The following is a 27687-nucleotide window of genomic DNA, read 5'->3' as shown; positions in this document are numbered from 1 at the left end:
ATCATCAGGCATCAGATTCTCATAAGGAGCACACAGTGCAACCTAGATTCTTCGCATGCGCAGTTCACAATAGAGTTCTTGCTCCTGTGAGAATCCAATGTGGCCTCTAATCTGACAGGAGGCGGAGCTGAAGCGGTAGTGTGAGCGATGGGGAGTGGCTGTCAACACAGATGAAGCTTCGCTCTCACCTGCTGCTCACTTCCTGCTATGTGTGTCAGTTCCTAACAGGCCACCAACTGGTACCACTCCATGGCCTGGAGGCTGGGGACCCCCGGGATAGAGGACAAACAATCAATAGGTGATGAGTTAGACAACTGATAGAGTTAGACACATAGATAGAGATACATGGACAATTTATAGATTGAAGAAATATAGATGGTAGGTGGGGGATGGATAGATAAGTTTACCCATTAAGAAAAACATCGAGTATGCTGAGAGTTAATAAATAAGGAGTCTGTGCTTGCTGTGCAAATATTGGCTGGATAAGGTTTCTATCATGTGCCCGTGGAGAAACATGGGAAGCGTGGTTTCCTGTGGCTTTCAGATGTCCTGCACGTCATATTCACAGCTGGACATTTCATAATGTGCAGATTCTGTGCTTATTTCACCATATAGAAAATGAATGCTAACATATTTGGTTCTTCTCTAAAAAGCATTACAGGCTGGGCGTGGTGGCTCATGCCTGTAATCCCAGCACTTCGGGAGGCTGAGGCGGGAGGCTCACTTGAGGTCATGAGTTCTACACCAGCCTGACCAACATACACCAAAAATACAAAAAATTAATCAGAAGTGGTGGCACATGCCTATAGTCCAAGCTACTAAGGAGGCTGAAGCAGGGAAATCACTTGAGCCTGGGAGGCGGAGGTTGTGGTGACCTGAGATGGCACAACTGCACTCCAGCCTGGGTGACAGAGTGAGACTCCGTCTCACAAAAAAAGAGTGTTACATATAATTTTATCTATTCACCCAAGGATCAAGGAATAAACACAATATGTTTGATATTTTCAATTTGTACAGTCTAACATGATTCATTCATGAACCAGAATGAAGCTCTAATACAGGCTACTATATGTGTGAACCTTAAAAACACCATGCCCAGGAAATGAAGCTGGTCACAGAAGACCACATATTGCATCATTCCATTTACATTAAATTTCAAGAATAGCTAAATCTATGGACAGAAAACAGACAAGAAGTGGTTTCCAGGGACTAGGAGAAAAGGAGAATGGAGAGTGACTGCTTATGAACTAGATAGTGATGAAAATTGCACAACACTGTGAATGCAGTATATAGGGCGTGTCTAACCCTTAGGCCATGGACTGGCTCCGGTCCGCGGCTTGTGAGGAACCAGGCCACACAGCAGGAGGTGAGCGGCAGGGGAACGAGCAAAGCTTCATGTGTATTGACAGCTGCTCCCCATGGTTCACATTGCCACCTGAGCTCCACCTCCTGTCAGATCAGCAGTGGCATTAGATTCTCATAGGAGAGCAAACTCTAATGTGAACTGCGCATGCAAGGGATCTAGGTTGCATGCTCCTTATGAGAATCTAATGCCTAATGATATGTCACTGCCTCCGATCCTCCCAGATGGGACTGTCTACTTGCAGGAAAACAAGCTCAGGGCTCTCAACTGTTCCACTTTATGATGGTATAATTATTTCCTTATATATTACGATGGAATAATAATAGAAATAAAGTGCACAATAAATATCATGTACTCAGATCACCCTGAAACCAACTTCACAACCCCACCACCACCATCCTCAGTGCCTGCTGCCAAAAAGTTGGGGACCACTGCACTAAATGCCACTGAATCGTACATTTCAAAATGGTGAAAATCGTCCATTTCATGTTATATGAGTTTTACCTGAAAATAGAAGGTGAAACTCGTGGAATTACTAAACTTCAGACACATTTTATTTAAACGAGTAATATTTCTTTTTGAAAGATTACTTTGGCTGGACGCGGTGTCTCATGCCTGTAATCGCAGCACTTTTGGAGGCTGAAGCCGGCAGATCACGAGTTCAGGAGTTCAAGACCAGCCTGACCAATATGGTGAAGACCGTCTCTACTAAAAATACAAAAATACAAAAATTAGCTAGGTGTGATTGTGCACGCCTGTAGTCCCAGCTACTCGGGAGACTGAGGCAGGAGAATTGCTTGAACCCAGGGCCAGAGGTTGCAGTGAGCCAAGATCACGCCACTGCACTCCAGCCTGGGCAACAGAGCAAGACTCTGTCTCATTAGAAAAAAAAAAAAAAAAAAGAAAAAAGAAAAGAGAAGATTATTTCAAAGTAAAAGAAGAGAAAAGAAAAACCAGGAGATGCAAAGCACTAGGTGCCCTGGGTTTTCAGGAGTTTAACTTGGTTAATCACATATTCCGGAATGGCTTTAAGTTTAAATGTCAGGGCAATAGAACATTCAGTGGTTCTTTTAAACATAAAAATCAGAAGACACTCTTTCTAAACCAAACAAATCCCCTTTTGGGTATAAAACCAAAAATGCATAGAATAAAAAAAAGAAAAAGAAAAAAAATTCAATACTAGACCTTTTTGTGTATCTCCTCTGTTTTCTTCCAGTCTTAAACATGAAGTGGCCTTTAGGAATTTCTTTTAACTTCTCTGAATTTTTATATATAGTGAATCATGTATTAATACATATGGATGTGTGCCATTTAAAATATTTTAAATAATGAATGAATAACACTCATACTTATGCCTGTCTTTACAATGATTTTGCCTCAGAAATAAACAAGGAAAGACTGATCATAAACAATTATCTTATAATAATTTAATCTTATCTAATATAATTAGATAAAATATTATTAGATAAAATAATATGAATGATTAATAATTATAATATTATTAGACAAAATAACGTTAATAATTAATCTTATAAAATAATTTTCAAAATAAAAAACTCATGGGTAAAATATTCTGCCTTGTAATCAAAATAGAATATAACATAATAAACACAAAACAAAACTTTACCTTCATGTGTTGGTTCTTCCTTCTTTCCTCTAGTTCCTTACCAGAGGAGTAGTGCATTTGGTAATTTAGGAAGTGTCAGTTCTGCCTTTCAGCAAACCACATGCCTATCCAGGGAGTCAGCTCACAAGTCACGCATCAGTTATAAGGACAGATGGTAGACCCATTCCTTTTAGTAAAGAGACAGCCACTGTGATTCAGGAACACAGATTTTTCAAAAAGTGGAGAGAGGCAGTTACAATAGACCTATGCAATTTACAACGTTTTTGCACAGCTATTGTTTTCTTAAAGTTTCCAATTATTTTTCACCAGTCCGGTATCCATCAGAAAAATACACATCGCCGTCACTTCATTTCAAACATGAAGATGTTCTGTGCAGAGCCCTGGGTCCTTGCACTATGATCTGGAACTCTTTCTTTCCAGGACTGTTGCCTAGGGGAACATTTCTCAATGCATCCTTGATTATTTTTACTGCTCTTTTTATTCTCCTCAGATTTTCTTTGTTTTTCCAGGAGGGTGTCCTTGGGGCTTTATTTTTCTGGAAGCATGGTTGTGATACAAATTTCGGCAAACATGCATGTTTATAATTCTAGGTAGGCTTATTACAATGTTCCTTCAGATGTTTGAAAACTCTGCTTCATTCTTTCTGATATATTGTGTCTTTTTGGTAAGAAGTCTAAAGCTGTTAAAAGTTTTCTTTTTAAATTTGTAGGTAAATGTCTCTTTCTTTATCCTCTGTTTATGGAATGTATTAGTGAGCATCTGGCTTTCTTACCCCTTGAAATACATGTGGAGTAGACCGCACAGCCATGTTCATAGCAGCATCATTCTCCACAGCCAAAAGGCAGAAGCTACCCAGGTGTCCATCAACAGATGAATTTCAACGTGGTAAAACCCTGTCTCTCCAAAAAAATTGGCAAACAGGAAATGTGTTATATACATAAAAGGAATATTATTCAGCCTTTAAAAGGAAGGAAATTCTAGCAAGTAGTACAACATGAATAAACTTGAAAGACGTTATGCTATGTAAAACAGACCAGATGCAAAACAACAAATAGTGGTTGGGTGCAGTGGCTCATGCCTACAATCCCAGCACATTGGGAGGTCAAGGTGAGAGGATGGCTTGAGACCAGGAGCTCGAGACCAGTCTGGGCAACAGAGTAAGACCCCATCTTTACAAAAAACAACAAAATTAGCTGGGCATGGTAGTCCATGCCTGTGATCCCAGCTACTTGGGAGGCTGAGGCAGGAAGATCGCTTGAGCGTAGGAGGTTGAGGCTGCAGTGAGCTATGATCCCATCATTGCATCTCAGCCTGGGCAAGAGACTAAGATCTTGTTTCAGAAAACAAACACACACACACACACACACACACACACACACACACAAATAGTGCATGATTCTATTTATATGAAGTAACCAGAACAGTCAAAGTCATAGAGAAAGTAGAACGGGGGCTCCAGGAAGGGGAATGAGGAGGTAGTGTTTAGTGCAGACAGAGTTTCAGTGAAGAAGGTGAAAGAATTCTGAGGATGGATGGTGGTGATGGTTACACAATTATGTAAATGTCGTTAAAGCCCCTGAAATGTATACTTAAAATGGTAAGTTTTATAATGGTTAAAATTTCAAATTTTATTAATATATATTATGTTTATGTATACACACATACACAAGAGCACACAGACACACACACACACACGCACATATATATAAAATGACATTAAAAATATAAATCTGTGGTGGGGCGTGGCGACTCACACCTGTAATCCACCTGTAATCCCAGCACTTTGGGAGGCTGAGGTGGGTGGATCTCTCTAGCCCAGGAGTTCAACACCAGCCTGGGCAACATGGCAAAACCTTTTCTATACAAAAAAACCCAAAAAACAAAAATTAGCCAGGTGTGATGGCTCACACCTGTAGTTCTAGCTACTTAGGAGGCTGAGGCAGGAGGATTGCTTGAGCCTGGGAGGTTGAGGCTACAGTGAGCCATGTTTGCCCCACGACATTCCAGCCAGGGCAACAAAGTGACACTCTGTCTCCGATAGATAGATAGATAGACAGACAGACAGACAACCGGGAGGAACCTTGGCATTGTACTTTGTAATGAGTTTGTCATCACCCAAAGCATGTATTAGCAGATCATGGGCACCATTATAAAGAGCTAGCTCAGCAGTCGCATGGCTTGCTGCTCTTTTGCAACCTTGGCTCTGCATATGGTCTTCAGAGTGCCCTCAAATCGAAGCACAAACGGTATTTATTCCATTAAAGCCAACCTCTCCCGATGCAGGGGCATTCCCACTAGTTGAACGGTGTCAACCACTTTTTACAGAGGTTACTAGAGGCCTTGCTTTGTAATCCAGCAGAAGGCATCAGAAGGTACTGTGTGTCTAAAGCGAACTTGATCTCAAAATATTTCCAAATCTATGCAAAATTAGTATTTCCAAAGGCAAAGCAATTTCCTGCCATCTGTCCCCAAGCTTTGAGATAGAAATGAAAATCATTAAGAAGAGAATACCATGCCACTGTATTTCCATTAAATACTATACCATACCTAAGAGACTAAAAGAGAAATAAACAAAATCTGCGAGTTTTCTAAAACAGATTAACATTAATGGAAAAAAATAGTTTTGCCTATGTCCAAATGTTGCTCGTAGTTATAAGGTACAGTAGAAGTTACACAGTAACAAAAGCGGTTTTCTTAAATCTTTCCTTTTTAGCTTTCTGGATGTTCTATTGCATTTGACAAAGTCAATTCACTTCTTGAAATTCCTTTACACTTGGCTCCCATGGTGAAATGTGACCTTGCTTCTTCCTGCTGACTTCTTAGCTGTCTCAAGTCCCCTTTCATTTGGCTTTGCATGGAAACACCAACAGAAATCCATCATGGACCTCTTTTCTTCTCATTCTCCAGACTTCTTCTGCACAATCTCATTCCTGCCCCAAGCTTCAGTCACCATAGGTCCTCCCATAATTATGAAGGCTAAGAAGTCCCACAATCGCCACCAGGTCAATACTGAAAATCCCCTTTTGTTTTAATACATCTGTTACAAGCAGCTCCATACCCCTACATCAGAATGTCAATAAGAAATTGCTATTTCTTTTTTTCTTTTTCCTTTCTTTTCTTTCTTTCTTTTTTTTTTTTTAACCGAGAGTCTTGCTCTGTCACCTAGGCTGGAGTGCAGTGGCATGATCTTGGGTCTCTGCTTCCCACATTAAGTAGCTGGGATTACAGGCGTGTTCCACCATGCCAGGCTAATTTTTGTATTTTTATTAGAGACAATGTTTCAACATGTTGGCCAGTCTGGTCTCAAACTCCTGACCTTAAGTGATCTGCCCACCTTGGTCTCCCAAAGTACTGGGATTACAGGCTTGAGCCACCTTGCCCAGCCTAGAAATTGCTATTTCTATTTAATAATAATAATAGAGATTACTAGCATGCATTGAGGACTCACACTATGCCAGGGATTGTTAAGTGGTTTAGACAAATTAGCTCATTTCATTATCATAATAAACTATATTATTATTCTCAGTACATCAAGGAAGAAAATGAGGCACAGTATGATCAATTTACTGGCCTGTGATAATGGATAACTGGGAGTCTTACCCCAAAAGTTTGGCTCCAAAACCCATGCTGGGAATCATGACATACCACAAATTCAACACGCATGACATTCACCCCAATCTCCAAATCCCTCCTTCCTCCCTAAAGTCCCTAAATCAATACATTCCAATCTCATCCTCTCCTTTCCCTAAACAGGTATTTGAGAACTATCACCTTTAATCTCATATCCAGTTTGTCAATGGGTCCTTCCAAGCTGATTGCTTATGTGGATATTTCCTTTCATTTCGGTAGCCACAGAGATAATTGAAACAACATAAGTCAAAGTGAGAGCCACAGTGAATGAGCAAGAAGTCAGAACAGAAACTGACAGCAGCCAAGGAGAGACCTTAACATGAAGGAAGGGCACAGAAGGGTTGCCTTGGGGAAGATCAGAGTCCAGTCATCTCCTGGACATCAAACATTCTAATTGATGAGTTGAGACTATGCCTTGAGATTTAACATGATTGTGCCAGAGCTCTGTATGAGTTTCCTGTGGCTGCTAAAACGAATACCAAAAATGCTGGCTGAAAACAACACAAATTGATTCACGTGCAGTACTGGAAATCACAAGTCCTAAATGAATCTCCTCGGGCTAAAGTCACGGTGTCAGCCAGGTTGGTTCCTTCTGGAGGCTGCAGGAAAGAATCCATTTCCTTGCAATTTTTACCTCCTAGAGGCTGCCTGCATTCATTGGCATGTGGTTTCTTCCTTTATCTTCAAAACCAGGAACAAGCAGAGACTGTCTCATATCTCATCATTCTAACCTCCATTTCTGCCTCTTAGTAGCCCTTGCAATTACATGGGGTCCACTTGGACAATTCAGAATAATCTCCTTATTTTAGGATCAGCTGATGAGCAAACTTAATTTTCCCTCCAACTTTGATTCCCATGTTGCTATGTAAGGTAACATTTTCATAGGTTCTGGGAAACAGGATGTAAATATATTTAGTTAAGGATCTTGAGATGAGACCATCGTGGAGTAGAGTTGACCCTAAATGCAATGACAGGTGTCCTTCCAAGAGACAGAAGAGGAGATGATGCAGACACAGAGGAGGAGGCCATGTGGAGACGGAGGCAGAGAGTGGAGTGAGGAGGCCACAAGCCCAGGGATGCTGGCGCTCCCAGGAGCTGGGAGAGGCAGCAAGCATCCTCCCTTAGAGCCTCCAGAGGGAACGCGGCCCTGCCCACACCTTGATCTCAGACTTCTGGACTCCAGAACTGTGGGAGCATAAATTTCTGTGTTTTAAGACACTCAGTTAGTGGTAGTTTGTGTGGCAGTCCTGGTAAACACATACAGATTGTGCCCACATTTGAAGGCTAATTAGGAATCATTAACAAACCACACAGTTTCTGTTTAAGCTAAATATTTTCTTTGCCTTTTTCTTTTTTGTAAGGTATTCAGGGCAACACTTAGAATCTGCTTAATTTTCTCATCCAGACTCTCTAATAGCTTTGAGTCATTTGTTTCTTTCACTTTATTCATAAGAGAATTATATTTATATCTTTAACAACCATGTTCCAAAGTGTTTGGATACTTCTATAAAATACGTTAGTGCTTTTTTGAATTCAGTTTGCTTTTTAGTGAATCTCTAAGCATGTCCACTTACAAACACACACCTGTATTTATAATCAAGTAAATCTCAGTATATTTCAATCTCATGATTATGCCAGGAATCAAAGGTCACTGTGCACAAGGACTGATTTCCTCTTCACTATTTTAAGAACAACTTAAAACTTGCTCCATGAGTCACCTCTGGTCTGTTAACTAAGGTCGCTTCTTTTAATTCATGAAAGAGACATCTTGCCACAAAGGAAAGCACTTCACATGGTGTCCTATAGAATTTTGAGTGTTCATCATGTATAGGACATCTTTCTGAAATGGATAGTTTCATGCTGAAGGAGAGGTCATTTGCCATTTTTATTCTGAAAAGTGAAAGGGGTCTTGGAATCCATCCACATGTAAGAAGAATGTCCTAGAATAGGGGTTTGCAACCCCATGGGTCATGGAGTGCTACCAGCCTGTTAGAAACCAGGTGGCACAGCGGGAGGTGAGCAGCAGCCCAGTGAGTGAAGCTTCATCGGTTTTCGCAGCTGCTCCCCATCACTTACATCACCGCCTGAGCTCCACCACCTGTCAGATCAGTGGTGGTGTTGTAGGAGCACAAACCCCACTGTAAACAGCACATGCGAGGGAGCTGGGCTACATGCTCCTTATGAGAATCTAATGCCTGACGATTTGTCACTGTCTCCCATCACCCCCAGATGGGACCAGCTAGCTGCAGCAGAAGCAGCACAGGGCTCCCATGGATTCTATGTGATGGTGAGTTGTAGAATTATTTCATTATATATTACAATTGGATAATAATAGAAATAAAGTCCACAATAAATGTCACGTGCTTGAATCATCTTGAAACCATATGCCCTATCCCCATACTGCTCCATGGAAAAACTGTTTTCCAAGAAATCAGTCCCTGGTGCCAAAAAGGTTAGGGACTGCTGCCCTAGGAGACTTCTAGACCATGCCACTGGAGGGCAAGGCCTCCGCCAGCCTTCAGCTCTCAGAACTACTTTCAGTGACATGCTTTCCTTCTTCCTCACAAGCTCCTAGGAAAGCTTCCATGTGGAATCCCCTAGAAGCCATTTAGTTTTTATTCCAAGAGGCAGCTTGTCTGAAAGAAGACGAGTCAGCAAAAATGTAAGCCAAAACAGATTGGAGGAAAGAGTCTTGACTCTTTAAATATAGATTTTTAAAACTAGACTTTATTTTTAGAGAAGTCTAAGCTGCAAAATTGAGCAGAAGGCACAGAAATTTTTGTATGTCCCTCCGCCCCCCCAACACACACACCCTCTTCCATTATCAATATCTCTCAGCAGAATGAGACGTTTGTTACAATGGATGAACCAACATGGAGACATCATAGTCACCCAAAGTCTGTAGTTTTCATTAGGGCTCCCCCTTGGTGTTAACTCGAGAATTCTGAGTATTCATCATTTATAGAATATCTTTCTGAAATGAATAATTTCATGTTGAAGGAGAGACTCTGTGCCATTTTTATTTGAAAAGTGAGATGGGCCAAGTGTAGTGGCTCACACCTGTAATCCCAGCACTTTGGGAGGGCGAGGCTGATGGTTGACCTGAGGTCAGGAGTTCGAGATCAGCATGGGCAATATGGTGAAACCCCGTCTCCACTAAAAATACAAAAATTAGTTGGGTGTGGTGGTGTGCACCTGCAGTCTTAGCTACTCGGGAGTCTGAGGCAGGAGAATGGCTTGAACCCGGGAGGCAGAGGTTGCAGTGAGCCAAGATTGCATCACTGCACTCCAGCCTGGACAACAGGGTGAGACTCCATCTCAAGAAAAAAAAAGTGAGATGGGTCTTGGTTTCTGCTGAATTACCCATCCAGGATTGAGGTCTTTGAAGGGATTCATTAATAATTGCTGACATTTCCTTGCCTTTCCCTGTCTGTAATTCACTGGCCTGTGTGGTCTGGGTGGGGGAGGAAAGGGCTAACCTTCCATGATCTCATCTTCTTGTAGTTGGTTTTCTACCAAGTGAAATTTTAGGGACCCAGGGCAGAGAAGCCTGTGTCAGTGAGTTCCATCATTCTGGGTGCTGCTGGTCCCAGTAAGAGACAGTGACAGATAAGCAGCTTTCATCTTGCCCAGAAATCTCCATCAGCGTGTCTGCCCAAGCCAGGTCAGGCTAGTTCACTTCTCCAAGATGTATTTTCTCTGTAGGTGGATGTGCACCATGCTAAGCAGAATTTTCTCCAGCCTAATTTGCAGAGATAACTCAACTGTGCTCAGGAGATCTAGAGGGTTTCTCTGACATGTTCCTTGTATTTATTTACTTATTTTCCACACTGCTGCTCTATTTTAAAGTATGCTGTTGAGAAAATCTGGAAGCATTTTAGTACATGCAACAGAACAGGGGATTCCTACTGACTGATACCCTCTCATTTTCATCGAGGTGGCCAGTAGCCTGCATTGCCATTTAAGGTTTACCCTAGACAGATAAGGGCAAGTTCCCATGGAAAATTCCTAAAAGTCTGTTTCTGCTCAAATAAAGATCCAACCCCACTAGCTATTAGTCTGCCCCCGGGATTTCTGAGCTATGCAGCAAGCCCGTGAGTTTGAAGTAGAGATTTCCTGTGTAGACTCTTTTTTCCCTCCAGTCATCCAAGGGTATTCACTAGGTCAGCCCTTCTGATTACAGAGTTTGGGAAGCAGTGGGGTTTGTAGTCATGTGACTCAGAAAGTTACTTTTACAACCCCTGTTAAGAAAATTACATAGTGATCCACAGAGTCCTTTAGAATATTAGACTTTCACATTGAAATCAGAACCTCCAGGAACTGCAGTTCATACACAAAACAGCCAATGCACCTCCAGAGACCCTGCCTTGGGGTAAAAGCTGGATAGAAAGATGAAAGACAGCAATAAAGTTGAAATAAATGACTGTAGGTTCACTGGATCCTATATATAAATATTAACTACAGGCGGGGTGCAGGTAGTATGTTCAGCTCTCTCTATACAGCACTGCAATCTGTCTTTACAACACCTCCAAGAGGTAAAATTACCCTTACTGTGCCCTTGAGAAATCTGGTTTTAGGAAGGGAGAATAGTGTGTTCTAGGCCTCCTGGCCAAGAAATAGCAAGTAGGAGGAGGAGGTGGTTTGAGCTCTACTGTCTGTCTGACTCAATCGCCGACTGCTCTGCTGTTGGTTAAGGATATCCCACAGCCTTGCAAGAAAAGTGGATTTTACAGATCTTACAATGGGGGCGGAAGGATGATGGCTTCCCCACGGTAAGGGCCTCCTGGGACTCCTGGGCTGCAAACTTCCTTATCTCCACATTTCTAGAGGAAAGGGGATCTCGATGGAGGGTCAGGGTTGGGTGATGGGAAGTGAGCTAGTAAACCTGTTTGGATTGAGTCTAGGGGACTGAATTTGAAGAGCAGGCACTTCTCAATCATGTCTTTTCCACGTCTCACTTTTTAAAATTGGCATGCCATCAGCCTGCTCCCGGGACATCTCGGCAGACAGGATTGGTTGCACAAGGAAATGGTACCATTAGGCTTGTAAAAAAAAAATCTTTATATATATATATATATTCACAGATGTCTTTTGTAGATCAAAGACAAAGCAGGCAAACACTGATGATAAGGACATGTCAAAAAGCTGGTTCAGGAAGAGAAATGCTGCTAACCAGAGGAACAGTGAAGAGCAGTGGCTGGTAAAAGTCACTGGCGCACCCAGCAACAAGCTGCAATCTGTCAGGTTCCATGGCATTTGGCTACTAGGAAGGCTCCCGCCTTTTGTTAACCACTGAGCTCAGTATTATTCTTTTGCATGAAGTACATTCTGTAGCTCCAAGGACTACATTGGAGCTACAGAAGGAAGCTCCTGCCCTTCATCTGATCATTCTCCTCACCCTCCACATGGATTAGCAAACAGATGAATTTAATTTAACCGACATGTACTCCAAACCTCCTGTATTTAAGGATCTCTCTCGGTGCTTCAAGGGATTCAACAATTAATAAAACATGGACCCTGCTCTAGGAACACAGCACTAAGCAAGCAGGCAACGTTAGCAGGACAAACGTCAAAACAAAAAAGACTAAATGCAGCAAAATACGCATTTTGTTTTAAAAAAGCACTGAACGATGAGATTCCATAATCCTTTATTTGTGGATTTATTGTACAAATGACGTCCTGAGACTTTTCTAATCTAGGTGTTTCTTTTTATTAGTATGTGTGTAATTAAAAAAACTTGAGGTGAAATTCACATGGTGAAGTAAACAATCTTAAAGTAACCATGGAATGGCATTTCGTACATTCTCAATGTTGTGCAACCATCATCTGCATATAGTTCCAAAACGTTTTTGTTGCGAAAACCCTGCACCCATTCAGCAGTTTCTTTCCACTGCTCACTCCCCCTCATCCCATGCACGAAATTTTCAAAGCAGAATTGAATTAGTTGACTTGACATTTTACTTACTTCACACTTGTAAGGAATTAAAACCATTATGTTTGAGTTACCCATCTAATTTTAGTAAACCTGTACCTTTAGCCACACTTCGATAAACCATTTTTTGGGTGCAGATTGTCCAGGCAGCACAAGTATGTAGAGGTATTAATAGATGTTATCTATTAAGTGTGCCAGTAAGAATCCCTCTGGATAAACTAGTATAAACAGATTTCCTTGCTGCAGGGAAATCCAGGCTTCTTTTTTTTTTGAGGCAGGGTCTTGCTCTGTCACCCTGGCTGGAGTGCAGTGGTGCGACCTTGGCTCACTGCAAACTTTGCCTCTCAGGCTCAAGTGATTCTCCCATGTCAGCCCCCACTAAATAGCTGGAACTGCAGGCATATGCCACCATGCCTGGCTAATTTTTGTATTTTTTTTTTTTTGTAGAGATAGGATTTTGCCATGTTGCCCTGGCTGGTCTCAAACTCCTGGCCTCAAGCAATCCTCCTGCCTCGGCCTCCCAAAGTGCTGGGATTATAGGCACGAGCCACTGTGCCTGGGCAAATCTAGACATTTCTTAATAGAATTCAACTTCAGTCATGTACGCCTTCATTCATTCATTCGAACACCTAGGGTAAGCCAAGCTCTGTCCTATACTCCAGGTGTCAAGGGGCTATGATGGCATAAAAAGGTGAGGGACTGCCCACAACTCAGGAGAAGCCCACATTAGCAATGGGCATGGAGGTAAGGAAATGCTACACAGTGGAGATTGAGGAGAAGTTTGTTAAAGCAGCGACATGAACCACCACCACCAGCAAAAATTAGGGATGTGCCAGGAAAAGGAAGATCCCAGAGACAGGCTGGGAAGCACAGGGCGTGGCACAGGCCACCCATGGAAAACTTCAGCCTTGCCTTTGAAGATGATAGCAGCCCTGTAAGTCTCAGTGACACGCTGGAAGGGATGAATGAAGAAGGAGTTGGTGCAGGAAGAAGCTGTCAAAATCTAAGACATACTCATGCAACTGCAGTGACAGGGCAGAAAGAAGAGCACACTGGGCCCAGAGATTCTTAAGCATCAGGATCTAAACTTGGCAACCAGTTGCTACAAGGAAGACATGAAGGAGAGGCAGAAGGCAAGGATGGTCTGAGTTTCTATTTTAGCAGACAAGGTAAGTGATGTTGAGGAGACAGTAGTTTTTTGTTTTGTTTTGTTTTGTAATTTAATCAATGGCTTTGGGGCATGCCCAGAAAGAGGCTGCCTAAGGGCATTATTTGACTAATCCCTGGAACTATGTCAACACACACTGAACACTACAGCTAGAGAAGGAATGAATTCTTAGGTATGAACCCCTGTTCCCTGACTATCAACTCTGTGGAAGCCACCGCAGGTGGTGAGGAATTCCCAGAGGCTGTGTTTCTTATGAGGAACTAAGATGGCCCACGCTCCTGGCAGGGAAAGCATTTTATTTCTTAATCTTATTCTTTCCTTCCTCCTGACAGCCCCTGACAAAGTGCTGGATGTAGGGCAGGGCATCTGAATCTAAAGCACAGGCACTTCTCAATTATACTTTCTCCAGGCATTGCCTTTTAAAAATTGCATGCCTGCTGGGTGCGGTGGCTCACGCCTGTAATCCCAGCACTCTGGGAGGCCGAGGTGGGTGGATCACTTGCTTGAGGAGTTCCAGTCCAGCCTGAGCAATATAGTGAGACCCTGTCTGTACAAAAAAAAAAAAAAAAAAAAAAAAAAAAAAGAAAAAAAAAAAAAAAAAAAAAAAAAAAAAAAAAAAAGTACAAAAACTAGCCGGGCGTGGTGGTGCACTCCCGTAGTCCCAGCTACATGGGGGACTGAGGTGGGAGAGTCGCTTGAGCCTTGGAGGCGCAGGTTACAGTGAGCCGAGATTGCACCACTGCACTCCAGCCTTCTGTGCGCTTCTCCAGCAACAGAGTGAGATACCATGTCAAATAAATAAATAAAAGCCGCCGGGTATCAGCGTGCCCCCAGGGCATCTCGGCAGGCAGGATTGGTTGTACAAGGAAATGGTACCATTGGGTTTGAAAAATAATTGTTTTTAATACTCACAGAGGTCTTTTGTAGATCAAAGAACACAACAGGCAAACACTGGCCCTGAGGACATGAGGTCAAAATGCTGGTTCCGGAAGAGGAATGCGGCTCACCAGAGGAGGGGCGGAAAGCAGTCGTGGATGCACCCTGCAACAAGCTGGTGCCAAGGTGCCTTTCCAGGCCCTGCACACCCTTCTGAGCTCCATATTTTGCCCCAGGTGGGCTGTGCTGAGTGAAGATCCTCGCCTGACCTCTCCCCACCATTCCAAGGTCTGACTTCTCCAGGAAGCCAGACAGCCTCCTCCTCCTCCTCTGCCTCCTGGAATACTACCTCCCCTCCGCACTCTCTCCTTTTTGCCTTGTCCCCAGGTCGCTTCCCTCCCCCCCACCCCCCACCCCTCACCCCCACTCCCACCCCAGCCAATACCGTCAGACTCTCCGAACTTCCCAGCCCGCGCCCTGCCCCTGGAAGACTCCCCACGCCGGAGGGGAGCCCGTTCCACCTTTCTGGCAGGAACTTTCTGGCAGGGGGAGGAAGGCGGGCGCCGGGGAGTCCTGGAGTGGCGGGAGGGCGTGGCGACGGCTCTCATGTTGCACCCAGGCCTGCAGCTCGCTGGATGCCGGCGGGGCCAGCCCGCTCCTGCCTGCACACGGGCTGGGAAGAGCTGCCAGAGAAAACGCCGCCTGGCCCGGAGAAGCACACAGCCTGCCCCTTCTCTCTCCCCTGAAAGGAACGGAAACCTTTCCAGAGCTGCTTAGGCGCTCTCCAAGCACGGACTCTGTGCGGCTCCCACCGCGCTCCCGGCATCTCGCCCTTCCCTCCCGGGTCCCTGGACTTCTCTCTGACAAAGAGCACCCCTTCCCCGAGCCCTTGCGGTTCTTGCAGCAGGAGTGGGCGAGGCATGCCCACCCGGGCCCAGGCGCGATGAAGACGCGAGAGGAAGGCTGAGCGCAGAGCGGCGCGGCCAGGGTCCCTGGGCTCCGGCCCGCGCCCCGTCTCCCCGGGGTGGGGCAGGGTGGGGGTGTGCCGAGGCGTGGACTTGGGGAAGCCTCGCGGCGCCGGGAATAAAAGGGCGCCGGCTCGCTGTGCCGCGCTGGGAAGCCGAGCTGCCTCGCCCCCGGCCCCGGGAAGGGCATGGTCCCGGCGGACTCCCGGCCGTGACTCGCGCGCCCAGTCTCGGTGGATCATCCGGGCGCACCGATCCCGTGTGCGGCGGCTTCCCAAGGACAGGTGAGGACCGAGGGTGGCTAAGGCGCCCGAGGGCTACTGTGTCTGCCTGCAGGGGGTGAAGGGAGAGACACCCAAGGGAAAAACGGGGGGTAAAGGGCCTGCAGGCAGATTGCACTGTTCCCCAGCCCTGTTCGAAGTAGCTAAGAAATAGAATACCTGAATTCCTGCGATTTTAAGTAGCTAAGGATCAGTTAGGGAGGAGAGCTGGGTCTTGAAGGTGGATGCACTGAATAGGTCTAATTAAGCCCAGACATCCCATGCCGCCTTGCCTTCCTGTCCCCAGCCCGCTCCCCTTCCTTCGCTCTCGCTGGCGACCTTCAACCCCTCCATCCCTCGTGTCTAGAATGCTGCCAACGGAATTCCTAAGCCTACTCTGCTCTTGTAATCGGTGGGGGAAAGGACGCTCGAGGGGCCTCTTTCCCAGTTGCTCAGGCTGTGGCTACTTCAAGTCTCCTCTCCCTCCTCTCTTTCCCCCGCTCCCCTCCTTCCCCACCTCTTTCCTCCTCCTCTAATCCAGGCTTTCCCTGGAAGGGGGACAACCCAACTCCCAGAGTGATCTGAGACCTGCAAAAAAAAAAAAAAAAAAAAAAAAACGGTTAAGTCATCACCGCAGATAGAAGGGGTTTGATATCCCAGTCCCGAGCGGCAGGGACTCACGGGGCCACCCCAGCCACTTTCCGGGAAAGCGCGTAATTCACCCCGCAGCCAGCTCGACGCGACCCATCGGACTCTGGAAGCCGGCCAGGGCACAGGGCCTCCCGCCTGACCACTCCAGGTTGTCCGTCCTGGGCCAAGAAGAAAGCAGACGGCCTCAGGCCCCCACCCGCGCTTCCCGGAGGGGTTCGCAGATTGTCTCCGGCGGCCTAGCTGGCGCTGGGCCGCTTTCTCCGCCGCGGAGAGACCCGACCCCGCGTCCCCAGGATTAGGGTTGTCTGGGGGCGAGTTTCCTGGGTCTCCTGGGAGCTTGGTGCCTGGGTGGGAGGCCGGACAGGAAGCCGGGACTGAGGACTCCGCTGGAACGCCGGGGCCAGGTCCGCCCGCAGACACAGGACGCTGGGGACTGGCGCGGCTGCCCTTGGAACCAGCCCAGCGCGGAGGTCGGGCGCTCAGGCAGGGGCGGGGAAAGCCCCGGCTCTGGCGAGAGAGGAAACTCCGAGGACTTTTGCAGAGCTGCAAGAGCCGGTTTGTTCCAGCGCCCAGAGGCGGAGCCCGGACTTGCTTTTTTGCAGAGCTACCTGTGCACCATCAGTTCTTTATGGGCAGCTGCTGGGAGATGCTCCCATGGGCTTAAGAGAATCACCTTTTCTAGGTCACTTAAAGGCAGGGAAAGCTACAGGTGTGGGATACTCCTTTCTTACAGGAAGGGTTTTAGAATTTGTAATCAGAAGTTCGCGATCGTTCAGAACCTGGACGAATGGGCAGGCGCGCGTTTGTTATGTATCCCTATTAACTTTCCATGTGTGTCACTGTTTTTAAGTGAACTCCAAGAGATGAGAAAAATGTTACATGACACAGGCATTTCCAGGGCACTAAGAAAATGATCACCGCCATTCTAAATGAAGTAGCTGATGCAATCTAGCATTTACCCGGACTTTTCCATTTTTTAAGTGACTTCATTTTTTTTCTGTTTGCCTGAATATATTTCATAAGCAGTCCCGTCCTGTTATTGAATGATCAGAGGTCCCCCCAAACTTCCTCCCCGATTAACAGCAACTCTGTATTATAAAAAAAACTCCCTGCCTTTTCCAAGACAAAAAAGTATAATAATAGTAAGGATAGTAAATAAACCCTGAAATGACAGGATGAATCTCCTTCTAGCGAATACCTCTTTAAGCTCTTCAAGAAGCTAGAATTAAAGGGTTGAGAAATATAATTAAAGGAAAAAATAAGAATAAACACTTTTCTTGGAAAGTTTTAAATTCAAATATATACAATATATAATATCTCAGTCTCGTCGTCGGAGGAAGAAACACATTTTATTATTTCTTTTATTATGGAAACGTAAATGTAAACTTCTCTTTTCTTGTTCCTCTCTCTCTCTCTCTCACTCTCTCTCTCTCTCCCCATCCCTCTCTCTATTTCATTCCCACAATTATAGAGTGCAGGACAGACTTCCAAATCATAGTAGCTAAGTCAAGAATCAAGACTATATTCTATAGTCATGATTAAAGTGAATGGTGAAAAGTTTAGAAAAAACCGTGTTTCGTCTTTCTCAGTTCCCATGGTTTAAGAGTCACTACTACACATCGTGTGAAATCCTGGGAAGCTTGAAACCATGATGCACAATTCAAATTTAAAAATTGCCCACAGTAAGTCGGTGCTACCTGTGAATAAGCACATCTCGTGTCGTTGTTCTACCCCAGGTATCCGAGGATCAGGCACCCCGACAAGATGCCCACGCGGGCGCACTGGGGGGCCCTCTCCGTGGTGCTGATCCTGCTTTGGGGCCATTCGGGAGCGGCGCTGGCCTGCCCGCATCCTTGTGCCTGCTACGTCCCCAGCGAGGTCCACTGCACGTTCCGTTCCCTGGCTTCCGTGCCCGCTGGCATTGCTAAACACGTGGAAAGAATCAATCTGGGGTTTGTACCACCTTCTTCCTGAAACATCTCAATGTCAGTGCGTGCGTCTTGATCTGGTTTTGCATGTGTGTATGTGCATTTACTTAACTTCATATGTGCATTTCCTCTGTGTGGCTCTGTTGAGAATTCTGCAGCTGCAGATGGGCAAAATAGAGGGGAAAAGTTTTAGCTCTGCTAAACGCAGCTTTTTGTATAATTGCCTGAATATATCCATCAGCTGCCACTGCTGTAAGGTCTATTAACAAACAGCATGAACAACTTTAGAGTTTGTTGAGAAATTCCCTTGACAGCATTTATTTAATACATTGTAGAGGTGAATGCATGAGACACACACTCTAACATATGAAGATGATTTACATAGACTTCAGCAACAATTTGAGAATAATAAAAACAATAAGCAGAACATCTGTGCCATTTTATAAGTCATGTAGATGACAGAGTTGTGACTTTGAGGCAATAAAAGAGTTCCTGCAGATTTTGCCTATTAAATATATCAGCATCTTTTTAAAAACATATTTTGGCATGGCATGCCAGATAGAATTTTAATATATTGGTTTCATTTTATACACACAATGTTTTGGGGACATAAGTGTTAGCTGCTATGAACTACAAGTACTCAACTGCAATTTTAATAGTCAGCAATGATTTGGAGTTCTTCAACAAAATGTATCAGCTACTTTCTGGCATCTATCCACAGAACAACTGATTAAATTAGTGTTTGAGAAGTATCCACCATGGAGATGTTTTGGTAAAAATAAAATGGCCAGATTTGAGTCAATGAAAAATAAATGTAAATGTACTTGGGCATCTTTTAGAACAAAGTTAAAAAACAAACTCTCCTCTATTGACAGTGGTAGAGGAAGAGGATGAAATGTTGAGATAATAAGATGAAAATTTCCCTGACCCATGGCAACAGACCATTAAACAGATTTCTCAATGAAATGCTAGTAGACTTTATGAGTTGACCATCTGAACCTCCAACCACAACGATGATAGCTCATTGGGGAAAACAGCTTGGCATAGCCAGAGGAGGGAATGGTAATACATAAGCCAGCTTCCCTTTTTACAATCTTGTGTAATGGGCATAAGAAAAAGGAAAGAGGTGCTAAAGCCTATTTGTTTTATTTACTTATTTATTATTTATTTTTTTAAAAAAATTTTACTTTAAGTTCCAAGATACATGTGCAGAATGTGCAGATTTGTTACATAAATATATGCGTGCCATGGTGGTTTGCTGCATCTGTTGAGCCATCCTCTAAGTTCCCTCTCCTTGCCCCTCACCCCGCAACAGGCCCTGGTGTGTGTTGTTCTCCTCCCTGGGTCCATGTGTTCTCATTGTTCAACTCCCACTTGAGTGAGAACATGTGGTGTTTGGTTTTCTGTTCTTGCGTTAGTTCACTGAGGATGATGGCTTCCAGCTTCATCCATGCAAAGGACAAGATCTCATTCCTTTTTATGGCTGCATAGTATTCCATGGTGTATATGTACTACATTTTCTTTATCCAGTCTATCACTGATGGGCATTTGGGTTGGTTCTGTATCTGCTGAAGCCCATTTGAATCCTGGGGGATGGCACATGTGATATTGCAGAACAGAAAGTGGAGCTTTAACAATAAGTTCTTTTTCTTCTACCCTTGGTGTGCAAAATGGCCCTGTCTAGGAATTGTTTTTTATATGTGAACCATTTTAAGACATGGTCCCACTTGCTGGGATTAGCCACCTCATCTCTCAAACCCAGCACCTTGGCAGGTCCCAAGCTTGGGGTACCATCAGCCAGGCCTTGGTGGAGCCCTCTGAAAAGCATGGGGCTGATGCAGAATACGTTTTTTTGAGGTGCTTGGTGCACAGCAGGTTTGTGTGTGTGTGTTGTGTGTTGGGAAGGGGGATGTCAGGCTGGAAATGAGGGTGGTGACAGTCTCTGCATGCACCCTCCCCAAAGAGAAGATGACTTGTTTAATGGCTTGAGACTTACAGCACCAATAAGACTATTACTTCTGAAGCTGTTTGCATCTCATTTACAGTTTCTGGGATGCTTTTCTTCCCATTTATTTTTAAACTGAAGTACTTTGTAAGTGCAAAACATAACTAACCCCTAAATTACAACACCATTTCTGATGGTTTCATTTTAAACAACTCACAATAAAGAATGAATTTTAGTGCCCTAAAGGCTTTAACGTGGGAATAAAACAGAGATACTAACATGTTAATGATTCTTTTTCCTACTGATGCCAGTAATCTCTAGAGGCAGTTTTTGGTAATAAAAAGAGAAGAAAAATTAAAAAACTCCAGAGAATCACTTCACTGCATCAACATCTATTACTTCCATCTGGTTTAATTTGTAACATGAATTAATATACATTTGAAAAGTCACTAATAATATCGTAATAACATTGTTTCAGAAAAATCAATCTCAAATTAAGTAATGAGTCTGGCACCTTGCATTTTGTTGGGGAAAAATACTGAAGCAAAGGCAATGTCTAACAGATAAAACTCAGGGATTGATTTGTGTTTTAGCAGTCTGGAGGGAATATAAGACTCTCAAGGAATGAGAAATTGTTGGCCAAGTGCTAATGGAACCTTCTATTCCCACACAGCTGTTTTTAGGGTTCTCTGTCAGCACTGTTGTTTCCTGCTTGGACAAACTAAAAGCATTTCTGAAAATTGCTTTCCAAATATTTTTTTTCAGGAACCAACAGCATAGTATCCACCTAGAGATAGGGTTTCAGACTCTTAAATATTTTTTCCCTCGATTAAACAAGTGGTTTTGATGATGTCTTTCTGCGACTTCAACAATGCCATACTTGCCTATTTTAAGTTCTGCCTTGTGATACTAATGGGAACCTATGACATAATTCTGCAAATATTTTCTGCCATAAACATTTCACAGAGTTGGTTATATATTCAGTGATTGCCAATCAATAGGTAATGAAGATAGTCTGGAATATAAACCAAGGGACTAATAAGCCACACAACTGCACTTTATGCAGGGTCATCCCAGTCTTCAGTTAGATTCTGTTTTCTGAGTGTTGTGCTAATTTCCTAGACTCTCTGCTGATATTTAGAAGGATGCAAAAATCTTCTGAGAGGGGATACTCCAGTGATTCCCTGGGCTTCTGCCCCAGAATATCCGCCCCATTCTGACATCTGGCACCCTTGGCATCTGCGTCTGCAAGCTCTCTAATGCCCCTTAAAAACAAGCAGGGGGAAGATGACAGACTCAGACAGGCTTCTGAGCTGATGTGGAGCCCATCCCAGACTTTGAGTGCCTTCCCGAACAGGGGGATTTATTGAGATGTGAAGGGAAATCACCCAGTATTGATCCTTTGTTCCTGTTTTCCCTTCTTCTCCACCTTGATAGTTGTCACCAAAATTCTAAGGTTAAGTTTGACATTCAGCTAGGCATGGCTTTCGTTTGAGCCACTCTGTCTGCTTTTTTCAATATCTATCCATCTATCTGCCTATCATCTATGTACATACCTATCATCTATTGCTATCATAAATCAACCAATCTATCTCTCTACCTATCTCTATCTATTATCTATCTATCTATCATCTCTCTCTCTCTCTCTCTCTCTCTCTATCTATCTATCATGTGTCTACCTACTACCTGTCTACCTACCTATCATCTGTCTCTATCATCAATCTATCTCTCTACCAATCATCTATCTATCGATCTATCTATGTATCATTTGTCTGCCTATCACCTATCATCTATCTCTATCATAATCTATTGATCTATCATCTATTAATCAATCTACCTATCTATTCTGTCATCTATTTATCAATAATCTATTTACCTACCTATCATCTCTATCAATCAATCTGTTATCTATCCATTCTATCATCTATGTACCTATCATCTATCTCTATTATCTATCAATCTATCTACCAATATATTATCTATGTACCCATGCACTATCTATATCTGCCCATCTAATCTATCTATCTATCTATCTATCTATCTATCTATCTATCTGCCTATGTATCTATCTATCATCTATCTATGACGGTAGTTGTCAGTAACAGATAAGTTTGCTCCTGGAGAACATTTGGTGACATCTGGAGACCTTTTTGGTGACCACAACTATGGAAGGAGAATATAACACACCCTTGAAGTAGAATGTGCGGAGGAACATCCAGCCGTTTCTGACCCATTTCAGAGACTGACCCTCAGAACCCTATCTCCTCTGACTGAAGATCTGCCTCCTTCTTCTGGGCTCTGTTCAGGTGATGTTATTTACCCCCAGGGCTCTATTCCATTGGTCAGTTGGCCAGTCTCCCCTGAATGTTCATGGTGGGTCTCCAACTTGGTCTTGAGCCCTATTCTCCCCTTAGATTCTCACGAAATTCTCAAACATCCCATGGAAAATTCAGCTTTGAATTCTTTCCCCAACACGTGTCTCTCCCAGCCTTTGCCATCCAGCAAATGACAGAATCCACCCACTTGCTCCCCTCCAAGCAGAAGTCCTTTCCCCAAGTTTGTCCTCATTTTCACTCCCACCACTCAGCAATGCCTGCTCTTTCTCTAACTACATTTGGAAATCTTCTGTGATGATACATAAATATTAGATAGATAGATGCCATGGATGAAAACATAATAGATGATAGACAGATAAATAGATAGATGTGATGGATGAATAGATACATGATCGATAGATAGGTAATGGATAGATGATAGAATTATAGGATGATAGACTGATAGATGATGGAGATAGATGAAAGGTAGGTATGTTGGTAGGTAGATGATAGGATGATAGATAGATGAAGTAGCTATAGATACATAGATGATAAATAGATATGATGGATGAATAGATGTATGGTTGATATAGAGATGATAGATAACAGATAGATGCCTGATAGATGATAGGATTATAGATAGATTGATAGATGATAGGTAGGTAGGTAGGTAGGTAGATACAGACAGAGAGAAAGAGAGACAGATAGACAGACAAAGTTGCACATACTAAGGTAAGGTTTCCAAATTTCTGCAGTCTTGATGTTTAGGACTGAATCAGTCTGGGTTGCAGGGGCCATCCTGTGCATTACAGGATCTTGAGCAGCATCTCTATAGAGAACAAATCAATGACCGTGCCATAAAGCGTGCAAGCTCGTTGAGTCTAAGGAACAGAAAGATGACCAATAACTCTGAAGTTTATGGCAAACAGCAAAATACCAGAGAGCTAACTAATTGTCTGCCATGGAATATTCTTCTAAAATGATGAGGTCATGCCCAAGTGGACCAAGAATGAATCTCTGGAAATACAAGGAGGCATCTTGGAGCAGAGAGTTAAGAAAGTGCATGAACTGTAAGTCAAGTCATAATGGAGTAAAACACTGACACAGCACCCAAACCAAGTTCCTAATTAGTGATAACAAACCAAACAATGGGCCTTTGCATAAAACAATGAAAATCTCTGGGTGCCTTCTTCCACTGGGAATGCCTTGCCCCAAGAGAGGTGTAGGTGTACACGGTCACACCCCTTTGTTGCTTAAGCCCTACTTCAAATCTCAGCTCCCCAGAGAGTCCTGCCCGAGACATTGGCCCATCAAACCCCTTCTACTCTCCTTCCTGTCATTTAATTATTTCCTTATGAAATTTACAACTGCCTGAAAAAATCTTTTTTATTATTTTTACTTTTTTAGTCATCCTTCTTGCTAGGAGAGCTGAGCCCTTGCCTATTTTATTGACACACCCAGAATAGTAACTTGCAGACACACAAAGGTCAAATTATAGCTGCAACTGCATTGCAGAATGAATCTGTGCACGTGGAATCTGTAGCAGACATTGCTTTATATTGAGGGAAGTTCAAACAGAACCTGCCTTATTTTTCCTTTTATGTCTCCATCTTAAAACGAATTAAGCTTGTTCTCAGAGTCAACTAATCCTGAAGGCACATACAAAGCTGAGCTGTACAATGTTTATGCAATTTTTTAAAGTAAAATTCCAATGACATGGCATTCACCCTTGTAGGCTCTACAATTCAGTGCCATTTAGCACCTTCATACTACTGTGTATCCATTATTTCTATCTTGTTAGAAACATTTTCACCACCCCAAAAGGAGACCTCATATGGGTTAAGCAGTCATTCTCCACCCGCTCTCCTCCACCAGGCTTTGGGAACCACCGCTTTGTTTTCTGTCTCTATGAATTTGACTATTCTGAACATTTCATAGACATGGAATTATACAATAGATGAGTGGCCGTCAACCTTTTTGGCACCAGGATCCAGTTTCATGGAAGATAATTTTTCCACAGACAGGGAGGGGAGTGGTTTGGGGGTGATTGAAGCGCATTACATTTTTGTGCACTTTATTTCTATTATAACTGCACTGTAATATATAATGAAATAATTCTACAACTCACCATAATGCGGAATCAATGGGAGCCCTGAGCTCATTTCCTGCAGCTAGACAGTTCCATGTGGAGGTGAAGGAGACAGTGACAGAACATCAAACATTCGATTCGCAGCAGGAGCGTACAACCTAGATCCCTGGCACTTCACAGTAGGGGTTGTGCTTCTATGAAAATCTAATGCCACCGCTGATCTGATGGGAGGTGGAGCTCAGGCGGTAATGCCAGCGATGGGGAATGGCTGCAGGTACAGATGAAGCTTTGCTGGCTCACCCACCCGCTCACCTCATGCTGTGCAGCTCGGTTCCTAACCGGTCCAGTACTGGTCTGTGGCCCGGGGTTTGGGAACCACTGCAATAGATGACCTGAAGTGGGTTCTTTTAGTGAACCACAGGTTTCAAGAGTCACCACACTGTAGCCTGTGTCAGAGCTTCATTCCTTTTTGTGGTGTGCATCTTGAGCAATGGTTGCTGCCACTGCATAGTGATTTCGCAGAAAGTCGATTTAAAGAGTGAGTGAGAAAATGTGTCAGGTAGACTTCTACTCTGTAGTTGGCGTCTCTGAAATGTACATTTAGACTCTCTTTGCTTCTCACTCACGTGCATTGCATGATTCCTCATGGTTGGTAATTCAGTCAAACAAAAACCTGTGAACAATTCTGAGGATGCCGTCAGCAAACCCACCCTGTAAGACTTTCTTGGCCCTCTCTTGTCTGCTAGATCATCTGTCCTTCTGCTTAAATAAGAAGAAACAAGGTATTCTCTTAAAGATAAAAATGGCGGCCGGGTGCAGTGGCTCACACCTATAATCCCAGCACTTTGGGAGGCCGAGGCAGGCGGATCACCTGAGGTCGAGAGTTCAAGACCAGCCTCACCAACATGATGAAACCTCATCTCTACTAAAAATACAAAAATTAGCCAGGTGTGGTGGCTGGCACCTGTAGTCCCAGCTACTTAGGAGGCTGAGGCTAGAGAATTGCTTGAACCCAGGAGGCAGAGGTTGCAATGAGCCAAGATTGTGCCACTGCACTCCAGTCTGGGCGGCAGAGCAAGACTCCATCTCAAATGAATGAATGAATAATTAAATAAAATAAAAATAAATATGGCAACTTAGGATGATCATTATCCATGATTGACACTTCATTTACCCACAAGATAGGAACTTTAAAACCCTGCAAACACAGCAACAACAATAATGCCCCCATTATAGACAAGAGGAGACTCATGGAATACTCTGAATCCAACCAAGAATACACAGTGACTATTGTTAAGTACACGTATCTTGAGACCAAAGCTTCACCTTGTATTCAGAGACCATTAACTGAGGCGGGAGAAGCTATCAATATTTACTTGACACTCTGTTTTATTTAGTAAGTTCAAACATGAAATTACGGTGCAAAGTTCCTTGAAAGGTAATGCGACAAAGAAGGAATTAGAAATGTGTCAGGTAAATTTCTACTCTGGAGTCAGCTGAAATCAGGTCTGAAATTGGTCATTTGAGTGTCTCTGAGAAAAATCACTGAATGGACGTATTTATGAATATTATGATTCTCGTATGATTTTTACATTACTCATAGTATGTATCAGTTTTTGGAACATCTGAATATTTATGTTTTCATTGAATGTCTTTATTCCTATGACATATTGGTCATTATTCCCCTGCCTAACTACATGTTAGTTGCTACTTTTAACTCGCAGATTCTCATCATGTCTCTTTTTGTGCATTTCCCTTTGATCTCCCTGGTGCCTTGCCATACCTATTTCCTCCAGAAACCCTGCAGCAGTCCTTGACACAGGGCAACATCTGAGTGGCTACAGACGTTATGTTCTTTAACCCACACACGGCCCTCTGAAAAAAGAATCCTCATTAGCATTACTAATGAAGAATTTGAGCTTCCCAAAAGCTCGATTTTTCTCTGGGATAGCTAGCAGGCAACGTGAAGTGTGTCTGACCTCAAAACATGAGGCTTGGCCAGGTGTGGTGGCTGGCACTTGTAATCCCAGCACTTTGGGAGGCCAAGGTAGGTGGATCACTTGAGCTCAGAATCTCAAGATCAGCTTGGGCAACATAGTGAAACCCTGTCTCTACTAAAAATACAAAAATTAGCCAGGTGTGGTGGCGGGTGCCTGCAGTTTCAGCTAGTAAGAAGACTGAAGCGGGAGGGTGGCTCGAGCCCAGGATGCAGAGGTTGCAGTGAGTCAAGACTGTGCCACCACACTCTGGCCTGGGCGACAGAGCCACACTCTGTCTTAAACGGCTCTATCTCACCTCCAAGGATGTCACCTCAACACACTGGGACCTCCATTCACCACCCAGCTTGCAGTAGTCAACACCTTCCTTCTCCTTTATTATACTCCGCAGGAAACTGCTAAACTCATAATTGCAAAAAATGCACCTTTCTTCTCTTACTTGGAATTTTGCCTACTGAGGAGGTTCACGGTCCTTAACACCATGAAATAAAGCTTCATGCCCTTGAATTTCACTTGTCTTTGCAGCACTATCTTCTGGGGAGTTTTGCACCGTGATTACATACATTTGAACTCACTAAATAAAATGGAATGTCAAGTAGATATTGATAGCTTCTCCCACCTCAGTTAACAGCATCTGAGTGCACGTAGAAGCTTTGGTTTCAAGATACCTGGATTTTACTCTCACTGTATTCTTGAATGCATTCAATATCTTCTGTGAGTCTCCTCTTCTCTGTAAGCGGGACATCACTGCCGTTGTTACTGTGTTTGTTTGTGGAATATTTAAGTTCCCATCTTGTTTTAGTAAGACCAACGTACCACTAGGTAATAGGGAAAAAGACTTTGGAATGGAACATTGCATGGTTTAACCCCCTTTTTCCTTATTACTCAAAAAGTTTGGAAAGTTTCTTTTTTTCTCTCTTACTTTTTTTTTTTTTTTTTTT

At 43.6% G+C, this 27687-nt stretch overlaps 1 protein-coding gene across 1 annotated transcript in view; it reads left to right on the top strand.

The window, feature by feature from the left end:
- The first annotated feature begins 15713 nt into the window (after positions 1-15713).
- The window catches only part of MXRA5 (matrix remodeling associated 5), a 37708-nt gene continuing 25734 nt past the window's right edge, over positions 15714-27687 (top strand). The window contains exons 1-2 of the mRNA XM_017518713.2: positions 15714-15845; positions 18209-18424. Coding sequence (XP_017374202.1) covers positions 18237-18424 — 188 coding nt within the window. The 5' untranslated portion in view covers positions 15714-15845; positions 18209-18236. The remainder of the gene's footprint in view (positions 15846-18208; positions 18425-27687) is intronic.

The sequence above is a fragment of the Cebus imitator genome, unplaced genomic scaffold, assembly GCF_001604975.1.
Source record: "Cebus imitator isolate Cc_AM_T3 unplaced genomic scaffold, Cebus_imitator-1.0 Scaffold699, whole genome shotgun sequence".
Lineage (NCBI taxonomy): Eukaryota > Metazoa > Chordata > Mammalia > Primates > Cebidae > Cebus > Cebus imitator.
This window is presented reverse-complemented; position numbering and strand designations above follow the sequence as displayed.